General features: G+C 41.6%; 1 protein-coding gene across 1 annotated transcript; it reads right to left on the bottom strand.

The window, feature by feature from the left end:
• Positions 1–4,985: 4,985 nt before the first annotated feature.
• GCNT3 (glucosaminyl (N-acetyl) transferase 3, mucin type) lies at positions 4,986–6,920 on the bottom strand. The gene has a single exon (XM_019280729.2). The coding sequence runs from the start codon at positions 6,918–6,920 to the stop codon at positions 5,649–5,651; it is 1,272 nt and encodes a 423-aa protein (XP_019136274.2). The 3' UTR covers positions 4,986–5,648.
• Positions 6,921–17,085: the final 10,165 nt, after the last annotated feature.

Here is a 17,085-nt window from a genome sequence, read left to right as displayed (position 1 = left end):
ATAAATAGCTCTGCTACGTGCCCTTTGCTGCAAACTGCAGATTGGTAAGTAACCATTTTTGAAACCAAAAGAACAGACAGTTGCTTTTATTTCAACAGCACAATTAAGTGTCTGTTTTTAATCTTGAAGGATGCAAATGTGTATCTGTACCATGGTTTTCTCTTGTTCCTACGTCAGACTCAATCTTCTAGGTTTAAACTTCTTTTGTTCTCTAATAATCATGTGGTAAACTAAATTTCAACCCATAGAAGTATAAAAATTTGTTCTTTCTACCTCCAACTACTTGTAGTCTCTTCCTGTCTTTAGACAAACTTCTCCATCTTGAGTTCTCTGTAGCATATCTTTTATTTTGTTCCAATTAAGTGTGCTTTGGAATCATAGAATGACCAGGATTGTAAAGAACCTTTAGGATGATCTCATTCCAGCCCCCTTCCATGGGCAGGGACACTTTGCATTATCTCAGGTTGCTCCAAGCCTGGTCCAGCCTGGCCTTGAGCACTTCCAGAGGTGGGGCAGCCACAGCTTCTCTGGACAACATGGTCTAGTTATCTCATCACCCTCACAGGGAAGAATTTCTTCGTATTATCTAAACCTACTCATTTGAAGTCATTCCCTCTTTTCCTGTCACTCCAGGCTTTAACCATATTTCTGGGTTGGTGTTTGTCCAGGTCCTGGATCTGCTCTTTCTGTGGAGGAGGTTGTTTCAGTTCTCTGAAGGAGCAGGAAGCAAAGGAAAGTTAAGGGGATCTGGTGCCAATGTTGTTCTGCTTTTTGTTGCTTTGCTCTCCATAACTTCCTTGCCACTTGCTATTTTTTGTGTTTGAATTTCAACTGATCCTGCCAAGTTTATGGGACTAATGTACTTTGTGGTCTTGAAAGATTGAACTTAAAACTAAAAGCATCAACTGCACTTTTGTTATATTAATCTATTGTAATATCCAGTGGAAGACATGTCATTTCACTTGCTAGAGTATCAGCACACTTGCTGCTGCCTGTTATGTTCTTCTTTGCCTGTAGTGTTATGGACTTCTTCATTTATTTGGTTATTTCATTGTTGTTTTTCTTCAGAAAGATCACGATTGCTTCCACTTCTCAGCAGTAGAGAGAAAATAAAATATACCTTTGCACCTTGACATTGAACTGGAATGGATGTTTCTATTTAGAAAGTAAATTAACTTAAAGAAAGTGAAGGAAAGAATAAATACGGTACAGAACTGGCTGTGGATGACTGCCTGTTTAAACATGGTTTCCAAGAAAAAGGATTTTGTCAATTCTATAGGTGTGCAAACCAGGATGTTACCTGATGTAAGCTGTTTGCTCAGTCATGGATGTCAATACCTGACTTCAAATGTTATCTCAGAGGCACAAATTAAATTGCAGAGCAGGAAGAATTTATGATGAATTTCCAGAAGACAAGTTTAATAGGGATCATTACGTACCTTTGCACAATGACTAGGCAGAGTGAGGCAGAGGAGAGTTACTCAAAGCACACATACTTGTGTTTAAGGTTCTTGGCAGCTTAGGGGGTAGGCTCTCAGTCAAGGTCCTACAGATCTGGGTTTGCTTTTCTGTAGTTTAAGACTTTGGTATGGGGAGGAAAGTAGGACCATGTTACAAAGCACTTTAGTAAGACTGTACTGGGAGATGCGAACTTTTTCTTCGCTGTAGCATAAAGGGTGGTCTTTGTTAGGATTAGCCATTATGGCTTAGGATGTAGTAGTTTACAGATCTTTTAATATTTTGGTTTGCATCTTGTGCTAAAAGAACCTGCATCCTTCAAGGAAGTGGAAAATAGTGCACTGAGAGTAGTTAACATTTTATGGTCATTGCTGTTGCAGTCAGAAGAAAAAGAACACCCTAACCCTGCTCCCTGAATCAATTTCACTCATGACTGCAAATACTTTACTGGTATTGTGTTTCTATGGTTCGTGTTTACTTTTTGTTTCTTTAGAATTTATTACCTGTTTTCCTTCAAATTCATTTTCATTGACCCATCTCTTTATTGTAGGGCATCTCAGAGGTGATCATATAAAGTATCAAATGTAGAGCAAGAAGGAAATAGACCCTCCTAAAGTTAAAAAGAACTGTTCATGGACCTGTTGTGTAAGTATGTAATAGGCCAGATGTACCTCATATTGTTCTTGTAAAAATAAAATGAAAACCACTTGGAAATAAAACATAATTTAAAGCCAGGTTTAAACCAGAAAAATCTGTTATTAAATTTCAGAATTATAGTTTCATCTTCCTCCCATGCACTTCTTGAAAGGTAAATTTACAGCATATTTCCTCCTTAAACAAGTGGTGGCTTATTTAGAGTTCAGGTTGTTAGTTAACAATTGATTGTAGACAGAAGCATCAGAAATAATTTTTACTACACAAAGTTAATATTTCTCATATGACTTCCAGTTGGACAGCCCATTATTTTACTGATGAATTTCATATGGGGTTTAACCTATTTTTGGAGGTGATCCTGCAATCTGATGTGATCCTGCTACTTTGGGCTAGAGCTGGTCCTACTCTATTCCAAGGTCATTCTTTTTTCAGTTCTGCAACTAACTGTGGCAAGTTACATGATTTCTCTCTGCTCTGTTGCCAGCTTTCTAAGATTATTTGAGATCTCTGGAAGGCAAAGTTCTGTATTAGAGTTGAGTGGTGGTTTTTGTAATGGTGAGGAGACTATCACTGTTTTGGCATGTGACTGCACTCATGACATTTCTAATGTCTTTGAAAGAGGACATGCTGAGAACATTCCTTTGTAAGAATCTTTTTGTCTTAGTTCACCTTTAGCGTTTGGTAGTAGGCTCATTCTTTCAGAAGAAATTAGGTCACTACTAAAAGGAAGTGAGTTGAAAATCAATATGCACAAGGTGGCCTTTGTTTTCGCAACCAAATCATCTGAGAGGAATTCTGAGTAGTAACACCATCAGAAACAAGGAAATTTCCTTTGGATCGAGAAAATTGGATGTCGAGGTTTACAAGTTGTTTACCTCTCCTCTGCAGGTAATAACGCCAGAACAGTAGTTTTCATCCAAAGCAATGATCTCCCTGAACGGGAGGGCTGCCTAGGCTGTGGTGTTAGATAACTGCTGTCCCTCCTAGTGAGTTGCTAAGCTGTATTTTTGGTATGCTGCCTTCCCTTGATGCCTTCATACTCTTTGGGCAAGCTCTTTCAAATCTGGATAAATGCTTAGATTCTCTGTCTTCAGGTCTAACCAGGAAGGGCAAAGATTGCAGTGAGTAACATTAAAAGAAAAAATACTTTGACCTTGCTAAAAGACTTACTGTGAAACAGATTTGAAGTGGGACTTTCCACCCCCAATCTAAATCCTTGTTCCTATCTCTCCATCTGTGACATTTTTGTGTCTGTCAATAATAGATGAAACACTGTTATTACAATAGTGTGTACAAGCAATACTTCTTGTTTCTGAGAGAAGAAACAGCTGAAGAAGTTAAACATATTTACAAAGTAAAGGGGATAAAAATTACTTTTGACAAGTCTGTAAGCAACTTGCAAGTACGTATCTTTCTCTACAGGTACATTTGCAAAATAATAGGCCCCTCTGTTGAATAATCTTCCACTGGGATTCCTTCCAGCCCCCGAACACCTTAAGAAATAAATTATTTAGTTCTTACAGACATGGGTTTGGTTTTGATGCAATTCCTTAGAACCGATAAGTATGGGGATTTTTTGTCTCCATGAATATGCACATTTTCCCTCCATTTTTCAAGGGAAAAAGACAATGCTTTGCCACAGTTAGAAACACAGACCCTTCTCTGCCTGTTTCAGTCCAGAAAATTGAACGTATCCCAGTTCCCCAGTGAACCCCTTGGCAGTAGTTCACATTTTGAGCTAATATGTATTAATTTAAAGTATATGAAAGAGTTCTAACAAGCAAAATCAGGTTAGGCAGTAGTGGTTCAATGCAGTCTTCTATGGGGGGAGACCTGAATTCTTAACCTAAGTCATCAGAGAAATTTTGTTTTTCTAAAAGGATGTACTAGACATGGAGATAATTTCTATTTAATGTTGAATTTGCTGCTGAAACCATTTTTAAAAGTTGTATGTTACTATCAGGTTAGTATAAAGCTTTAATCTCTTTAGCAAATGTCTGCTTACCTAAGCTGGAAACAGTTCCCCCCAGGATCAGTAATCCTATTACTTTATTTGCTCTTTTTGCGTAAACAAATGCCCGGTGATACACTGGGTATTTATGTTTGAGAGCTTTTCTTGCCAGTACTTGGAGTTGTTGTCTATAATGTGTGCTGTGAAATCACCATGGCATTTTAAAAATCACTATTTTACAACCAAGTTCACTTTAAAATGTCTAACAAAATTGCAATGATGCACCTTTTTGAGTCAGTTACTTCATCTTCTCATCCTATTTAAATCAATGTTTTAAAGATCTGTGTGACTGCAGTCGTAACTTCATCTAAACTTAGCCTGGTGTTACGGAATTGCTTCAGATGTTCTTTGTATAATGCCAATTCTCCACTGTAGACCTTAAATTTGTAAGAAGACCTTAAATTTATAAGTTTACTTAGAAGAAAGTTACTTGAATTTTTTTTTAATATATAAAGACAACAGCATTAATCCCTCAGCATTACAGGTAGTGAAAAGCTCTTGGATCCATGGGAAGTGGCTAGTTTTAATATGAGAAGGTGAGAAAAACACATGTGGGTAAAATACTGAAGTTCACAAATCTTTCTTTCAACTTCAAGAAACTTAAGAAAACAATGTGTTGGATGAGTGGTTTGTTCATTGGTCATTACTGGATATGGTAATTACAGTATTGAAATATCACCAAATTTTTTTTTTTTTGGGGGGGGGAGGTGAGGGAGAAGAGAGATACAGATCTTAGAAAATGTAGGTTTGCACACCATTGTGTGCATCCCTCTGCCTGTGTTTCAGACGGAGAAGTGGGTGCCTAAAGGGTTAACTGGTATAATGGTCTGCCCAAGAGGGCAAACCATTCTCCTCAGAGGACATAGAATACCGAAGCGCTATTTTAGTATCTTGCATTTTATTGAAGGTTGGGTATTAATGACTAACGGCTTTTGATAGTCAGAGTTTAAAGTGAGGCAAAAGCAGCAGCCAGATGTTCAGCTCGGCAGCGCTGCGGGTGCCAGGAACGGGCGGGCGGGTGCCAGGAATGGGCGGGCGGCTGCTAGGTTCTCCGTGGAGAAGCAAATTGGTCATGGTTTCAGCTCTGCCCCTAGCCGGACCTGGAGGCGGCATGGCCCGTGACCCAGCCCTGCCCGTCTACAACCGGCAGCCCTGGGGTCATCTTTGCGAATAGACTCTCGGAAGGCACTAGCAAAGGCCCCGCCCGTTTCCTCCAGCCGCTCTGAGAGAGCGCGGCCCTCCCGCGCTTTTCGAGGGGATCCCGCGGGCCGGGGGCAGGGCCGGGGCGGGGGGGCTGAGCCTCCCGCCCTTTCCACACCGGGCCTCCCCTCCGCCGGGCCGCCCCGTCCGTCCGTCTGTCCCTCGGCGGGGCCGCAGCCCGGCGCCCGCCCATGCTGCTTCTCCTCGGGGCTGCGCCGAGGCGTGCACCCCTCAGGGGACCAGGGGATCCCCTCCTCGAGGCGCCGTCGGCTGGACTTGCCCACGGAAGGCAGTACGTGCTGGCCAGAGTCTCCGCGACTTCCCCTCAGAGCCCTCGGCCGTACAGGGCCTTGTGGCGCAGGTACTCCTCGAGACACTGGACGGCCGCATCGTCCATCTCGGGGTCGAACTTGTTGGCCAAGAGGTGGTGCTGCTGCAACATCCAGGGCACGTCACCCACCCCATAGACGCAGACGGAGCGCTGGTGACGGCCGGTGCAGGGCGGGTAGGGTGCGCCCTTGCTGATGTCCCCTTCCAGGTACTGCCACTTGACCAGGCGGGGAAGGGCGTTCATGTCTGAGAGCTGGAACTTGTCGTTGTGAGGCATGGCCCCCGGGACGCCCGGCATGCGGTTCAGGGTGGCCCAGACGTGCTCGTCAGGGCTGTAGGTGTCCTTGGACCACTCGAGGAACTTTTGTGCCGTGGGGTTCTCGAAGATGTGCTGCACGAAGTCCCGTGTGACCACGATGTACGCGTTGCCCGTGAACATGGGGTAGCTGTGGGGTGGCGGCAGTTTCTTCTGGGCAGTGCGGAAGATGGCCTTCCCCACCTCGTGATGGTACTGCCAGCGCGCCTGCTTGGCGGCTGAGGGCTTCTCCGACTCCAAGCTGTTCTGGCCCTGCAGCACCTGCAGCGCCCGGACTGTCTCGGCGTTGGTCTTGATGGGGAAGTCGGTGCCGCAGGTGTTGATGAGGTAGCGCCATGGTATGGGGCTCTGCAGCAGGTCCTGCATGCAGTTGAGGTCGGCCTGCAGCCGGGACCAGGCGGCATAGACTACGGTTTCCAGGCGGCTGGCCACGAAGACGTTGGGGAAGCAGGCAGCGATGGCCCGCACGGCCTCCTGGAAGGCGGCCGGGGCTTTGCTGTCCACATGGACGCAGTAGACATTCTGCGGAGTGTAGAGAGACCGCAGCAGGCGTTCGAACATGTCGATTTTGTTGTGGATCACCATGGAGTAGGCGATGGGGAACTCCTCCTCCTCCTGGCTGAGCGGGAACTCGATGTAGCGCCGGGTCTCCTTGAAGGCTCTGCAGTCCCTCGTCATGTTCAGGTACTCGCCGGGTGTCGGCGAAGCGTTTCTGTTCGCCACTTCCAGGTTGCTGAGCTGCGCCTCCTGGATGGCTGTCTGGTCCCCGCGGACGACCCCCGAGCAGTTGATGCTGCGGCCGGGGGAGAGCTCCAGCGCCCGGTAGAGGCGGGAGTGGTCGGCGGGGTCGGGGCGAGCGGTGCCGCGCAGCGCCAGGGCGGCGGCGAGCAGCGCCAGCGGCCCGAGCAGCAGCACCCAGCGCCGCCGCGCCGCCCGCTCCCACCACCGCATCCCCTCCGTGGGTCTGCCCTCGCCTCCTGGCTGCGCTGCCTTGAGGGCGCCGGAGCCGCTGCCGTACGGAGCAGCCCGGCAGCTGGGCACCTGCTGCCTCTGGGGCGTGGGGAAGCAGTGCCGGGCGATCCCGGTGTGACCGCAGGTGAACAACAGTCCCCTCCTTCCCTGTGGCGTGGCTCTGTTTGGTTTTATCAACATTGGGGGTGGCTGCATATATTCTTTGTCTGTTTAAAAGATGATATTTCATCTTACCCCTGTCCAGCATGTAACATAAGGAAAATTCCTCTAGAATTCAACCGTATGTAATGCACTTTTTGGAAAGACTTTACTAGATTACTTTGGTGTCTAACCTGCTTTTCCAGTGTTCCGATCACTCCAACTCAAAGGTTAAGGGAGTGGTTGCAATAGGGCTGTACTCTAGAAGGCCAGTTTCAACAAGCTTCCCACTGTCCTGGAGTACTTTGAGGTTTAGTGAAGAATTACTGCAGAAGATAACTGGGAAAAGTTGAATCTCTGCTTCTGCGGGGGAAGCAGAGCGTGAAGGTAGAGGCTATGGTTTATAAATAATTTGCCCCAAAGTGTCTGCTTAAAGGAGAAAGTGAGGGAATATTTGCACCTACACGCTGGCTGAGGGAGTGTCACATAAAAAAAAGAGAGGTTAACTGCAAGTGATGAAACACTCCTTGTGCTGTGATGAACAAAATAATGCTCCCTGAGCTTTGCAGTCATCCTGAACTACTTTGTGGTTTGAACTGAACATAGTATGGGGTATCATGTTTGTAAAAAAGGACCAGCTTCAACAGTTTCAATGATGAGTCAAAATTTCTAAGATGGATTTTTTGAGATAGAAGGCATATTTATTTTTTTCTCTCTCCGGATGTATCAAGAAGCCAAACTCACAGAATCTGCAGCTGGAGTGAGGACAGTTGTAAGGGCAGTTCTGCACTTACTGGTTCTAGAAAAAAGCAAGAGTTACTTCTCTAATTTAAAAACTGAGATTATTTGTTAAACTAGTAACTTTAACCAACTCAGTAAATAATTGTCTTAGACATCAGTGGCCCAGAAATTTTAATGGGCATTATAAAAAGCAGTTATGTGATACACATAGTATTTCCTATATGCACAATGCAGTTTGGCTGTGCTGAATATCAAAGTGAATATGCTTGGGAGAAATACGGGGAAAGAAGGCTTGAGGAATGTAATTAAATGTACTTAAATTATTTTGGATTAATTTGTGAACATTCTGTAAATTTAGTTGCAGATTCTCCAACATGGGACTTCTTTGAAAGAAGTTTGTTGCTTAGCATTAACATCTTGAACTTGTTCAGTGCAAGAAACTTGACCTTTTTGAAGGCTTCTAAGTTAGTAGTATGGCCATAGGACCCCACATCATTTGCTCTGTGGTACACAGCTCTTCATATATAGGCTCTTAGAGTACTTTTATTGCTTTTCTTGCAGTAAAAAAACCTGCAGGAAGCCCAAGCAGCTTGAAGTGCCTATTCCTCTACTTTCAGGGTAAAATTTTAAAACTTTCTCCTGTGCGAAGTCTGAAATGTAAATAACCAGGCAAACAGCTGAAAATCTGAAAAAACTGAATTAAATAAAACATAATTTTTGAAAAGCTGCTTTTTTTTTCTCATGAAAGAAATATTAACCTACACAAAATAATGTTTTGTTACTAAAGTCCAAGACTTGAGGACTTGTTTCACACTAAATAGAGCTTAAAACCTGTTAATATTTATACTCTTATGTGTAATTTTAACTTCCAACATACTTAATTTTAAACTCTGGGCTCAGATCTCTGACATTCCCTTAAATGATGGTACATGTGACTGAATACAACAGTGACTCTGCTCACAAGTGAGTCATGTAAAGCAAATGTCCTACAATCAGTATATAATTTACAGTCCAAACACTGCCTACAGGATAACCAGTAGCCTCCTGACTGCTTGCAGAGATAAATAGCCTGGAGGTATGACAGCAAATGACAGTGTAAGAGGAGGATGGTTTAATCATATTGAGATAATAATCTTGCAGAAGACTATCTGTGAGGAGTTACACAATGTGTAAGATTCCTGTGGTTATGCTTTTTGCAGAAATGTGCAACAGGCTGTGAAAAATTGTTTTGTATTTGAAAGGGCAAAGGAATGACAGAGAGAGGAGTTCAGGTGTTTGGCAGACATGATGGCCTTGGCTGAAATATCACTGTGCTGTCAGAAGACAAACTGGTGTTGCAATTAATTTCCAGAATTCTCCTATTGATCTCAAACTCTGAAGAGTTTTCATCAGTGTGAAAACTTTCATTTAAATAGTTTTGATAAGTCTATGTGCCATGTCTCTCTAGTGCCTTTTTGTACCTGCTTCCATTTCAATAAGCCATATCAAGTCAGAAGTTCCTGCTCTTTTAGCTTTCCTATTAAGGGATAAAAAGAATCTTGAGAAGTGAACCTGCTATCTACTTGCCCAATCGCACAATTTCTAGGTTGTGGTTTAGATTAGTGCATTGAAGAGTGGAGAGAAACATCTATTTTGCTTGCTTCTCCAAGGGGAAAAAACCCCAAATTCTGATTGTTTGCTGATGTTGTCAGACCCGGTGAAGCACCTGGTAGAAATTTACACTGATGGCAAGGGTCATAATCTCACCAGGTTCACCTGTACACAGTTTGTAAAAGGGTTTTCCCAGTGAAAACAGCGTTAATAAAGAGGGACAAACAGAACTCACGTGGAAGGATCAGTTTGTAGTGGTTGCTAAAATCTGTAAGGAAAGGATTTTTGTATGTATAGATACACTGTCAGCTTTTTTAGCATTATTTTTAAGAAATATATGGAAGCAGTAAGTTTTGTGAACTTAGTCAAAGAGACATCTGAGACCAGACTTGTATACGCTACAAAAAAATCTAGTGTGTTTTATTCCATTGATTGGGGGGGCTAAGAATTTCACTTTTAGCTTCTTGGTCAAAAAAGGTTTGAGTGTTAAGTGGTTTGGTTGGGTTTTTTTTGTTGTTGTTTTAGTTGGTTTTTTGTGGGGGGTTTCTGACTTCCTTCCTTCCCTCCCTCCCTATTCCAGGCCAGCTTGCAGGGATTTTGAAGGATTCCACCTGGAAGCTACAATACCACTTTTAAGCTATCAGGCCATTGTTGTCTGTATCATTCTGCTGCTTTTCTGTATTTCTCAGTTTTCAGAAGAGAGCCTTATTTCCTGCTCATTCATTCAGAGCCATAGTGTGCGTTGTGATGTGTTGGCTTAACTGCTTTGCAGGCATTACTAGCTCCCAGCTAAGTTCTGTGTTGTCCTGAATGTTCGTGTCTACAGGATGAATTTTGTATTAACAGCACAATGACTGTTATTTGACCATTGTGTCTCATAGCTGTTTGGTTTTCATGTGTCCTCTAGATAGTGAAGACTTAACTTGAAAGAAGTATGTGCACGAGGCATAATTCTAATCAGAAAGCAGTGCATTTTCCTTTGTGAACTGTTCCAGTGTGGGTCCTGTCCTAGGCTACAGGATATACAGGATAGCCTTCAGGATATCAGTTCCACAGTGGCTCCTTTTGCCAGTTTCCCTCAGGCACACCAGCTACCCTACCCTTCCACCTTCCTGCACTGGCCTTAGTGTCTGCAAGATTGGCTCAGCTTTTTATGTCTGACATGGGACAGCTTCGGGTCTCTTACCACAGGGACCCCTCTGTCTCCTTACAATATTAATGCCATGTTAGCCCAGTATAAGACTAATGGCAGGGAGAGAGTGTGCAAAGGTGAGTGATAAGGGTGTGACATCAATAAGGAAATGGTTGAATAGGATTTCTTTCTTGCTTTTATCTTCCCATTATTCATGTTGTCCCACCCTCATTTGACTTCATATTTGCATAGAAAGGCTGATGGCTCTAGTCTTCTCAGTGTCCACTAATGTGTTTTCCAGTTGTAAGATCATGGAATCATAGAATAGCCCAGGTTAGAAGGGATCTCACAAAATCACCTGGCCCAAAGGTTCAGGGGAAAAGGAGCCCAAATAAAATTATAAACACCTTGTCCAATTGCACCTTGAAAGCCTCCAGTGATTCTTCCCATATTTGAAGTCATGCAGTGGTATTGCAAGCTGTGTAATGTTTATATAGATGCTACATGGAATGATTTACAGACAGAATTTGAAACTTGCATACAGAACCAACTTTTTTTGCCAAGGAAAGCGTAGAATCACAGACTATGCTGGGTTGGAAGGGACCCATCAGGATCATCGAGTCCAGCTCCTGGCTCAGCATAGGACACCGCAAGAGTCACACCATGAGTCTGAGAGCATTATCCAAATGCTTCTGGAACTCTGTCAGGCTGGTGCTGTGACTACTGCCCCAGAGAGCCTGTTCCAGTGCCCAGCCACCCTCTGGGTGAAAAACATGGGGTTTTGCTTTGTTCTGTTTGAATGACTACTGCTGAAAGTGTGGAATCAGGATTGCCACTTGAGTACCCCCCCGTCACTGACTGATTTATGGTATAGGTAATGTGTCAGAGACATGTAAATGAATATCCAGGTTTACAGGTAGCAGGTAACATGAACCCATGGTGAATCCACTTGCTGTCTCTCTAGAGTTATTTGGATTAGTTATGTGAGAAATACCTACCTGCATGAGGCCTGTAAAGTTCTTTTGTAGGCCCACACTTAAAAATACTTAGGGCTGGCTCTGATCGTCCTTTAATATTTTGGTTATGTAATAAAATATCATTAAGCAAAATTAGTGATACTCCCACTGACTGCTACTTAAGCAAATTTTTCCCTAGGTATACTTTGTACATAATTTGCTGTCAAGTACACGTCCTGTAGTAAGATACAGTATCCTGTCGTGAACCACTTTTTTCATTTGGGTTCACATAAGGAATGTTCTTATTTGTGTCAGGTAGTAATGACTATTTTCAAAAGAGCTGTTCTTTTTAATCATTACTTTCTTTGAACTATGTGACACTTTATTGTGCCATAAATTGAGTCTCTCCTGATGGGAGAGGATTTGCTCAAAGTCCTTGCAAGGCATTTAAAAGATAAAGCAAGACATCTTCTGTAGTTTCAGTGCTTCCAGATAGTTGTTTATTAAGTCTTATCAGAGGAACTGAGCCACTAGCGTGACCCAGGTACAGCATGGAAGGAGAAAAATAGGAGTGAGAGCGAGAAAGACCTCATTATCAAGATTTACACAGCCTTTTAACGATATTTTAACCAATAGTTACTAAAAACATACATTATTTTTACTTTCTTACCAATTATTCAGTAACATGACTAGGAACTGCAGAATTTTCTATCCAGTCAATCCAAACTACTTTTACTGCAGAATATGGAGTGGTAGAAGAAGGAGAATAAGGTTTAGAGAACAACAACAATCCTCCATTTTGATATTTTTTACTCTTATCTATTTACTATAAAGAGAAGCCTAAAACCTCTAAATTTTTCACCATATGACAAACTTACATAGTAGTCGATCACCTAATTCACACTACTGTATTTTCTAGTTGTTGTCTAACTGTTGGTAATTTTTTCCAAGGTTTGAAGCTAAAACAGTGTTGTTCAGGGGGGTAAAAACCCTTAAAAACAGGCAGAGAAATATTCTCGGCACTCTGGGTTCCTACACTATGACAGAAGTTGAGAAGAAATTACATTTCCATCTTCTTGGCTGTTCAGTTTTTTTTTTACTTTCTCTGCTGGTACTGTGATACTTATCTAAAAATCATGGGATTGTATTTGGCTTATAGTTTTGAGATTTATAGTTTTAAAATTATTGACAAACATTTGGAAAACTGCATGATAGATTTCTCATTATACATCTTCAGAGACCCTAAGTTCAGTGTTCTTTTTATATGGAGTGTTTGGCACATCTTGGCAAAGGTGGGAATTGAACAAGGAAGTATTGAGATTTCAAAATACTTAAACCTTATGCAAATATGTGTGTATAGTATATGTACACTTTATCTGTAAAACTTTAACATGATGAACATGGTCTTGTGTGGGTTTTGCTTTTTGAAATTGAAAACTGTCTGATTCTCTTTGCTTTCATTTAATTTCAACTGAATTCTGTGTCCCAGTCCTGTACTCTCTAACAGTTCAAGCTGTATCTTCACAAGCTGCTAATATTGCATCCCCACTAGCAGAGTCTTGGGTCAGTTTGATGACTTGTTAGAGATCAAGCTCATCTTTGAGGAAACATATTACCGCAGGCCTGGTTCCTACGTTATATCACCGTGTCCAGCAGCCATAGGGAGGAGGGGGAGAGAAGATCCAGCAGGCAGGAATTGTGCAGCAAGATTGATTTATTTAATTATTTTACAAATGCTTTTATAGACTTTTTTCTTCATAGTCTAATTGGACAAAGGATCAGCCACCCCTTGGGGGTGATTGGCCAAAATCCTAAAACATCCATTGTCAAAGTATTTTCTACTATACCATAAACAAGACTTTCCAAGGTTGCAGGTGGCTTGGTTGTTTACATTCCCTGCTACCTCTTCTGCGTGAGAGAAAAGTCTCTCACGGACTTAGAAAAATAACAAGAAAATCCTCGCTAACAGCATTTTTGTACCGACAGAAACTGTTGGATGTTAGTTTTCCTTTTAGAGTTCTACTTCGTTGCTGGTTTGTGACAAATGGTTTGAAAGCACTACATGCAGTATCTCTGAACCTAATTCAGAAAGGAGATGAAAAGGCAGCAGTAAAAAGCAGTAAGTAAAAAATCAAACCACAGTAATTTTTGTCGCATGCATACCAGTTCCTATTACATAAATGAGCATTGCCTGATGCTATTCACCTCACAGTTGCAGGCTTATTGCTCTGCTCTTTCTGGATCTCTGGTACACTTTTACTGAAGTCAAAGGATTTCTGCTTTTATCTAAGGCAAAATTGCTGGACTGAAGAGCATAACAGTGAGTATGACTTAGAAGAAAGATGAAGCAGATAATCATAATTGACATATAGTCCATAGGAGAGTATTTTTACTTGAAATTTTACACAACAGCTGAACACTGCTCATAAGGTATAACAAGTTTCCTCAATTACATTTTGTATAATAAAGCAAAATAGGGGGATAAGGCATTACCTTATACAGGTTGCTGAAGAGACAGACAATAAGTAGGATGATGCTGGTAAGGATGTTTAAAAGAATTTCCTTTAAACCACTCTTAATACTGGCACTGTTTCTGACTGTGGTGCCCCACACTGTAAACTGGACTGTGTCCTGTGGGAAGAAAACCCACACAAAACCTCGTTTTTTCTTGAAGGCGGTAACACAAAGAAAACACAGTGATTCTGGGGATCATAAATACATTAGCTCATGCTTCATTGTTTCTAGAAAAGGATTTCTTCATACAGCATGGGAAATATAAACAAAACAGCAAACAAAACTCTTTTAGACAGATGATAGAGGAGTTCAGGGCCACAGGAATAAAGAACCAAAAATCATGAATTTAATTTTGTGCATTTCCCATAATGAAAACTCCAATATAACTGTCCTATTGAAGAGATTGTTTCTTCAGAGATAAGGGTCTTCCTGAAATAAACACTGATGTTACTGAGAAAGGTTTTTATCCTTTATCCTTAAAAGCATGTTGGTTTTGTTTCTTGTTCTGTGCTGTTCTCAAGTAGAGAGTCTGCCGTGATACACAGATACAAGCACAGAGTTAGGCTGACACACATATTGTGTCTAAAGCCTCTGTGTTACGGAGTCTGTTGCTTTCATGTCTCTGTGGCTGCCCAGAAATGTCTGAATATAAGACCTACAGCTGGGTAAGAATACTTTGGATGGCACTTAATCCAGTTGCTGAATAGGTGTGTCCTGGGCTTGCTGAGTTCAGTAAATTTTCCTTCAATGCTTGTAAGATTCATGCAGAACACTTCTTACCTTCACACTCAGAGTGCATTATAAGGGAAGTCACACAAGGAATCAGTGGGGGAACGGTGATTGTCACTCTAAAGCTGTTGTTTGAGGTTTCTGCAATGAACCTTCCTTGCAGCTACCCTTGTTTTGGCTGCAATTCTGTAAAGAAACCCAAGTATTTAATAATAGTTTGGGTGCCCTGCTTTTTCTGCAGTACGTTCACAGCAAAAGTCAATAGAAATTATTTTGGAGGGGAAAATGCAGTTGTGGGGAGTGTAGTACTGTTTTTTCCTTATTTCAGGTGATCTATTTGCTTCCTATTTTTCACCCTTTAAAATTCTCCTATACACTTGACATTTCTGCTTCCTTATACAAAACTAGAAGAAATATTAGCTGCACTTATGTCAGAGAAAATCCTTAAGGTTTTTATTTTTACTGCTTATTGTTTCATTCTTTCCATGCTTATAACATGTCTCCACAGCTTGTCTGTCTGTGGATGTTTTCACACTGCTGTAAACTACCTCCAGGGAAAAAGTTACCAATAGCAAAAGAGAAGCTTTCTGTACAGCAGGTAAGCAACTGAGGTCTAGAACCACTGAGCTATTTGAGCATCCCACCTAAAACTATTAAGTGCCTCAGTATGTGGACCTGTATTCTGGAACAGTTCTGTGCAAGTAGTGCTGATGCAGCAGACAGCAATTGCATCTTTCTTCTGGCACCTATTATGTGCTAGTGTGTCCTGCCCATGCAGAGGGGGCCAAAGAAGGAGCTGGTTTTTGAGGAGCATTTACTGTCCAAAGACTGAAATGTTGATTCAGCTGACTGAAGGTCGATGTATGTAAATGAGCATGACTGAGCTTACCTTTATGAACAAAGCAGTTTATGGTAGTGCTAGATATATTTCCTGACTGGTAAATCAAAGGTTACCATATGTATTTCTACTTACAATTCTTATTTTAAAAAATACAGCACAAAAACCCACAAAAAACCTCCCCAAAAGAAACACAATAGCTTCTAACCTTATGACATGCCATTCTCCAGTATTTTGGCACTTGTTTTAGGCAAATAGTGCACTTAGCAGGAGTACTAAAATGTAGGCCTATGGTGAAACACCTTAATTACAAATTCAACAGTGGGAAGTGGAGTAGTAGTATATTCTTAATAAGACATGACACTGTCATGTACCTCTCTTCATGTTATTTTCAGTTCTAGATTTGGATGAAGTCTTTTTTTCTACGTCTGTGTTCAGCAGTGAGGGTGTTAGGAGTCCAGTTTATATAACAGTGACGAGAAATCAGAGTGGGGGTGTGTGAATTGAAGCACTCTTTCTCACTAAAGTCAGATGGAGAGGAAGAAGAGAAGTGAGTTTGTGTTTTGCTTCAAACAGGGATAATTTCATAGTTTTTACCTGACCCTCTGAGCTCAAGTTTGCTCTGACATTAGCTAAAAATGTGCAGTGTCTTAACTTGTCTTGTTGGAATAGTCCATAGACCTGAATTACAGAGTTTCAGTGATTTGTTGGTCTTTAGATTTCTTCAATATTGTCTAATGCAGCAATGAATAGCCATTTCCAGGACATTTCACCCACCTTTTAAAAGTAATTTTGCTGTTGTCGTGAGTAGCTATTAATCACTTCATCTCTGGACTTTGTTGGCTATTGAAAGTCATAGACCCAATGTCTACGTGGTTATGAAATAAAAATAACTATTTGAACATATATTTGCATTTCTAGTTATTAGGCAGCTTGCAGAAGAGTGACATGGTACTATAAAACATATTTTCAGTTAAAAATTGATTCAGGCTTTTTTCTTAGTCACAACTGAGATGAAATTTTGCAGGTTGTTTCAGAGAAGAACTGTTGAAATTATCACTAAAACCATACCAGACTCCTGAGGTACATATGTAAAAAAGCTTTAGGCTAGAAAGATTTTGCCCCATGCTAGTGCTTAAAAAAAATTAGAATGTTTGCAAAATGTGTATTTGACTAATTGTGGAACAGTTCTTGGACACTAAAGGCTGGGTTCCACCAAGCTGGTAAGTTGGAACTGTTCTTCCCTCCCCTCTTCCCCAGGCAGACTTACAAAAAACAAAGCTAAAAAAAGAATGCCAAAAAAACTACCACCATTTGCAAGGGTATATTTCAGCAAACAATAGATACACACTGAAACAAGGTGTTCTTTAAGAGCACTAATGTTCCTTTATTTCAGGAAGGTCATGGTTCGTGATCTCCTGGAAACTACTTGTAAATAATACAGCAAAAAGGGCTACACTGTTCCACATTTAAAATGGTGAGATCCCAGCACTGATGTGTAAATCC

The sequence above is a fragment of the Corvus cornix genome, chromosome 10 (assembly GCF_000738735.6).
Source record: "Corvus cornix cornix isolate S_Up_H32 chromosome 10, ASM73873v5, whole genome shotgun sequence".
NCBI classification, from domain to species: domain Eukaryota; kingdom Metazoa; phylum Chordata; class Aves; order Passeriformes; family Corvidae; genus Corvus; species Corvus cornix.
This window is presented reverse-complemented; position numbering and strand designations above follow the sequence as displayed.

Bases quoted from the DNA above. Each gene is read 5' to 3' on its own strand.
- GCNT3 (XM_019280729.2), bottom strand. From the start codon at position 6,920: ATGCGGTGGTGGGAGCGGGCGGCGCGGCGGCGCTGGGTGCTGCTGCTC.